Consider the following 6,000-nt stretch of genomic DNA (forward strand, 5'->3'; position numbering starts at 1 on the left):
AAATGAGGGAGAGTACTCTGCCCTTTTACACATCCCCATATTTGAATACGAATACCTATACCAGTTTCTGTGGCGCTTCTGTGGTACCAGTCTTATTTTCTATTCAATTCGCTTATCGAGCGAGGGAGAAATGGCTGTCCGTAGACCTCTACACGTTCCCTGATTTCTCTTATTTTCATGATTCCTATTTGAGATAAACGATTGTGGCATATAATACTTTCACTGTCTTCTTCAAACACATCATCTCTATGAAACTTCCTGGCAGATTACAACTGTGTTCCCGACCGAGACTCGAACTCGGGACCTTTGCCTTTCGCGGGCAAGTGCTCTACCAACTGAGCTACCGAAGCACGATTCACGCCCGGTATTCACAGCTGTACTTCTGCCAGTATCTCGTCTCCTACCTCCCAAACTTTACAGAAGCTCTCCTGCGCAGGAGAGCTTCTGTAAAGTTTGGGAGGTAGGAGACGAGATACTGGCAGAAGTACAGCTGTGAATACCGGGCGTGAGTCGTGCTTCGGTAGCTCAGTTGGTAGAGCACTTGCCCGCGAAAGGCAAAGGTCCCGAGTTCGAGTCTCGGTCGGGAACACAGTTTTAATCTGCCAGGAAGTTTCATATCAGCGCACACTCCGCTGCAGAGTGAAAATCTCATACATGCTCTCTATATTTATTATATATTTATTATACACAAATTGCATTCTGTTTTAAATTCCTTGGGCATTTCCGTTAAACTTCCTTATGGAATACATCGCCCTGCTACCGAGTAACACGTCTCTGAATTCGCTTCAAGTCCGTTGTCATGCCTGCATGATAAGGACTCTAAACACTGAAACAACACTCTAAAGTTTGGTCGCACTGGTGTCTTGTATGCGTTTCTGTGTCCCACGAAGTAATTTAAAGAATGTAGTTGATGATGCTGCGAATGATAATGTGATATTTGAGTACTATCTTGACGTAAATTTGGTCAATGCGGAATTCAGGGACACATGCAGTGTACAATCACTAACTTAGTATAGTTGTCACTTGTGACTTCAGTATTAAGCGTTTGCTGTTGGATAGGCATGACTGCCTCATTCCATGACTGAGGTACACCGCCAGAACTCAACAGACACTTTGGGACAGAGCAGTTTTCCAACCAATACGAGCACATGATATAATCGATTAGGTAATCTAAAAATAACTGGAATGTGTTTTGTCGTTTTCATCGTTACCATCACATATATTGAAAATGGAAATAAATTCATAAATAAAAGTGTGGCTGTAGTGGAGGCCTGAGGCAGATTCTTTCGTCCGTTAATTAGAGCCAGAGTTTTAATCCAGCGTATTTTCTGCTTCACACGGGACTACTACCCCGTGAGTCAGAGCGCAGGTATCTTGTAAATCGGCAGATAGACCTTTAAACGTCTCTGGTCGTTTCTTTATCTGAAAAAATACGTAATTCCTTCGAACTGCTTTGTCGCCGCGTCCAACTTTACATTGCAAGAAATCTATCCTGAGATATCTTGGAAATTGCTCTGTCCAAAGACTGTGTTCTATAACGAAAAAAGTAATTTGTTTTTCGACGTATACCACCACTGGATCAATGTACTTTGACCCACATTTTTTCTGTGAGAGTATAGCAACATTGAAGGGCTTGTGCTTAAGACATAACTACGACCGTTATAATCGGTTCAACAGGCTCATGACGTACTCAACCAATAAATTTCTTCAAATTCAGTATTGGGAGATAGTCCGATAGTTTCTAATATTATTTAATGTTCTTACACCTGAATACAGAGAAACAACCTGTTACGGGCCGTTGAGGAGGACACAGGCTACTTGCTGCATAAACACTAAATAATCGGAATAGCGGAAGCGTGTAGGCAAAAATGGAAGCTTACTAGCTCTAGAATAACATTCAGATGTAGCACGTGAAAGATAAAAAACTAATTTCACAGTTTGGATTTGGAAAGGGAGGAAGAAGGATGGCAATGATGGAATCTGTAAAGAACATCACTCACTTAAGAACTTTAAATGAAACCCCATCTGATCAAAGGTCTCACACTGTAATTATTTCATGGTAGATTCATAAGCTTCACCTATTATAATACTGTTTTGTGTCATTGCAGTTTTTTTATGTTTTTCAGTACGTTGGCTTCGTTAGTACTGACCAACTATATTAACCGTAAATTCACCGCCATACAGCTTCTATTGCTCTCTTCTTTATTGAAATACATTGTTCATCATAAAGTTTACAATTAATTGCAAGGAAACTGGTGTTTATGTTTATCTCTTCCGCCAGAAACCAACAAATCGACTGTCGTACACCTCTGAATATTTTGTTTAGTTTCATTCGAGCCCTTTCCTTCACCAGTCTGTAATAACTTTTTACCATAGATAAAAGCCCTAGAAGCGGAAACTATTATTCTCCATTGTGACAACCACTCTTTGTCAGTGAACGACATTCTCCTTTCAGACACATCCTTTCAGCCAGCGCATCTTTCTACAGAGACTACAAAGGATTGTAGTAACCAACCTCGACCACGTGAACTTTTGTCACGGATGAAAAGTGTTTGCGTTGCGAATTTAAGGAAACCGTTTCGCTCTAAAGATACGACTATAGTACCTATGTATCGCATCCATCAATCGCCACGAAGCAATACTCTTACAGACATAAAAGCAGTGACGGAGTAGACGTCAAACTAGTTGCTGGTCAAGCTATCGACCTTTCTTTGACTATCTCTGTTCCTCTTCTGAATGGCAGCATGCAGCACCAACGTTTAGCACGTACACGTTTGTAAAGTTTCAGTTAGGTGGTTGTTATCATGAAGTTTCACTTGTACAACTCGTATGACTGATATTCTTCTGAGGGTAGAGTAACTGTAAAAAGGTTTGTGGATAACTGGGAAACAACGACAGTTGATGAATACATTAGAATGAGCACGCAGTAGATTAAAGAGAAAGCTCATACTTGTACCTAACAATGTACACAAAAAACTGAGGAACATTGTGTGGACATCGGCTATATTAGACTTCCCCGTTCGGTTGAGCGTATCGTGTCGAATACTACACCACTGTCAAAAGGAATGAAATAAAGTAAACAAGGGATTCGCAGCTTTCGTTTCCCACTCCTTCCCAAACCAGGCTTGCGCTACGCCTCTAATGACCTCACCGACGACGGAACGATAAATATTAATACATGCTGTTTATAAATTAGTTACAGAAAAGTAACATGTAATTGTGAAAAGGACACACGACTTACAGAAATGTTTCATACAGATCTAAATACAGTGTATCTTAGAGTCCTATTCCCGCCCAAGACTGTTAGTTTCCGAAGTTCCCATTAGGTGGCATGCACAGTTGAATCGTGGTGTCTTATTATGATGCATAGTGTGCGCAGTGTTGTTTATGCTTTCATGAATCCAAATCCACTACTACATTTCAGAGAAAATTCAGGACTAAATATCAGAAGACACCATGTGAAAGACAAACTGCTATTAATTAGCAGAATGGCCGGCCGAGGTGGCAGAGTGGTTCTAGGCGCTACAGTCTGGAACCGCGCGACCGCTACGGACGCAGGTTCGAATCCAGCCTCGGGCATGGATGTGTGCGATGTCCTTAGGTTAGTTAGGTTTAAATAGTTCTAAGTTCTAGGGGACTGATGACCTCAGCTATTAACTCCCATAGTGCTCAGAGCCATTTGAACCATTTTTCTGAGTGTTTAGGAGATAGGAATTCAGATCGTCGGCAAGCAGAACATATACAACTAAAAAAAATAAAATTATTGAGACCACAAATTATTTTCAAATGTAAAATTTTCAATCTCGTCCTTCACTCCGAGTTGTAAACACGCAACGAATGTAACATATGCATTCCAAATATTTCGTAGCGACGAAATATGCGAAAGCACAAAGAGATAAAACACATACAGAGAGCAGGTTTGTCGTGTGTAGCTTCTAGGAGCTTTCGTTCTGTTCCATTGTTTACACTGTATTACAATATGTCGTTCTTTCGATTGAGGCGATCTGGGGGATCACACAAAGTGGTCCACTATTTTCATTTCCTTCTCTTTTCCATTCACGTTCGCAGCTCGTGGTATTGCGGTAGCGCTCTCGCTTCCCGCGCAGGGGGTCCCGGGTTTGTTTCCCAGTGGGTTATGGATTTTTCCTGCCCTGAGATGACTGGGTGTTGTTGTGACGTCATCATCATTCATCCCCATTACGGTCGGAGGAAGGCAATGGCAAACCACCTCCACTAGCAGTTTACCTAGTACAGCGGTGCGGAACTCCCGCATCGTCCCCTACGCTCCTCGGAGTATGGGACACCATCATTTCCATTCACTTTTCTGAATCTTACTAGCTCTCCTTCTTTTGTCCTTTCCTCCATCCAACAGCCTTTTAATCTTTTTCTTTCTTCTTTAAAATCTTAGATTTTTTTCTTGCTAACTTGCAAAACGTAGCTAACTCTGCAGTTTACTGCTGTACTCCGTTTCCCTGGTTCTCTCTAGGTGGCGCTGCCCGGGCGCCTGGCCGGCCCCAGCGGTCCCCTGGCGGCGGACCCCAGCGGCCAGCTGCTGTTCTTCCCCCAGCAGGACGCGCTGGCCGTCTACTGCTGGAACACCAGCAAGCCGCACCACCCGCACAACTTCCGGATGATCGCGCGAGACAGCGAGAGGCTGCAGTACTTCAGCCACATGGAGGTGGATCCCACTAGTATGCGACTATATCTAGGTACCAATCGCTTCACCAAATACCTCTCGAAGACTATCGACTATTCCGACTACAACTACCGACTTCTGTACATCAATCTGAGTGGAATTACGTGTTAGATAAAGGTATTATGTTGTTCAGCTGTGACTCCCTCTGGATTTGGTGATTCAACGAGAACCAAAGCATGGAAAATTTGTTCTTTCACACATTTTTATGTTCAGGATACCGAAAATGAAGTAAATAAAAAGTATCAAGCAATAGAAAGCTTCCAGAATGAGATTTTCACTCTGCAGCGAGTGTGTGCTGATATGAAACTTCCTGACAGATTAAAACTGTGTGCCGGACCGAGACTCGAACTCGGGACCTTGGCCTTTCGCGGGCAAGTTCTGTACCATCTGAGCTACCCAAGCACGACTCACGACCCGTCCTCACAGTTTCAATTCTGCCAGTACCTCGTCTCCTACTATCCAAACTTTACAGAAGCTCTTCTGCGAACCTTGCAGAACTGCCACTCCTGGAAGAAAGGATATTGCGGAGACATGGCCTAGCCACAGCCTGGGGGATGTTTCCAGAATGAGATTTTCACTCGCAGTGGAGTGTGCGCTGTTATGCAACTTCCTGTCAGATTAAAACTGTGTGCCGGACCTAGACTCAAATTCCGGACCTTTGCCTTTCGCGGGCAAGTGGTCTAGCATCTGAGCTACCGAAGCACGACTCACGATCCGTCAATTGAAAGCTTACTTCGGGAACAAAATCCCGCACAGGCAACAGTTTCGCAATTATGGACTGTTATAAAGTCAGCAGAGCACACGCTACTTCATTTTCTATAATTTCTGTATAAAAGCCAAATGTTCTCCCAACATCGTCTCTATCCTCTGTTTCAGTACATGCATGTACACCGAGGTTACAAAAATCATCGGATAGCTATAAGCACACATACAGATTACGGTAGTACCGCGTGAACGGTGTATGAAAGGACACTGCATTGCCGGAGCTGACATTTGTTCTTTTCTTGTGACAATTTTTCGATGTGATTATAGACACGTAACGGGAACTAACAGACTTTGAATACGGAATTATAGTTGGTGCTTGACACACGAGATATTCCATTTCGGAAATCGTTAGGTGCACGACATCGCCTGCAGCGCCTCTCTTGGCTCGTAACCTTATATCGGCTGGAAACTACACAACTGGAAAACCGTGGCTGGGTCAGATGATTCCCAGTTTCAGTTGGTAATAGCTGATGGTAGGGATCAAATACAGCGCAGACCGCACGAAGCCATGGACTCAATTTGTCAACAAGGCACAGTGC

The 6,000-nt window shown here is 43.3% G+C and overlaps 1 protein-coding gene and 2 non-coding genes across 3 annotated transcripts in view; 2 read left to right on the forward strand and 1 right to left on the reverse strand.

The window, feature by feature from the left end:
- Positions 1-4,962, forward strand: part of LOC124789346 (protein yellow-like) — a 34,246-nt gene extending 29,284 nt beyond the window's left edge. Inside the window, exon 6 of the mRNA XM_047256671.1 lies at positions 4,487-4,962. Within this exon, the coding sequence (XP_047112627.1) occupies positions 4,487-4,807 (321 nt within the window). The 3' untranslated portion in view covers positions 4,808-4,962. The remainder of the gene's footprint in view (positions 1-4,486) is intronic.
- Positions 276-350, reverse strand: Trnas-cga. Its single transcript has one exon. It is a non-coding gene; the product is annotated as a tRNA-Ser (tRNA).
- On the forward strand, positions 515-589 carry Trnas-cga. The gene has a single exon. It is a non-coding gene; the product is annotated as a tRNA-Ser (tRNA).
- Positions 4,963-6,000: the final 1,038 nt, after the last annotated feature.

This window comes from Schistocerca piceifrons, chromosome 3, assembly GCF_021461385.2.
Source record: "Schistocerca piceifrons isolate TAMUIC-IGC-003096 chromosome 3, iqSchPice1.1, whole genome shotgun sequence".
Classification (NCBI taxonomy): domain Eukaryota; kingdom Metazoa; phylum Arthropoda; class Insecta; order Orthoptera; family Acrididae; genus Schistocerca; species Schistocerca piceifrons.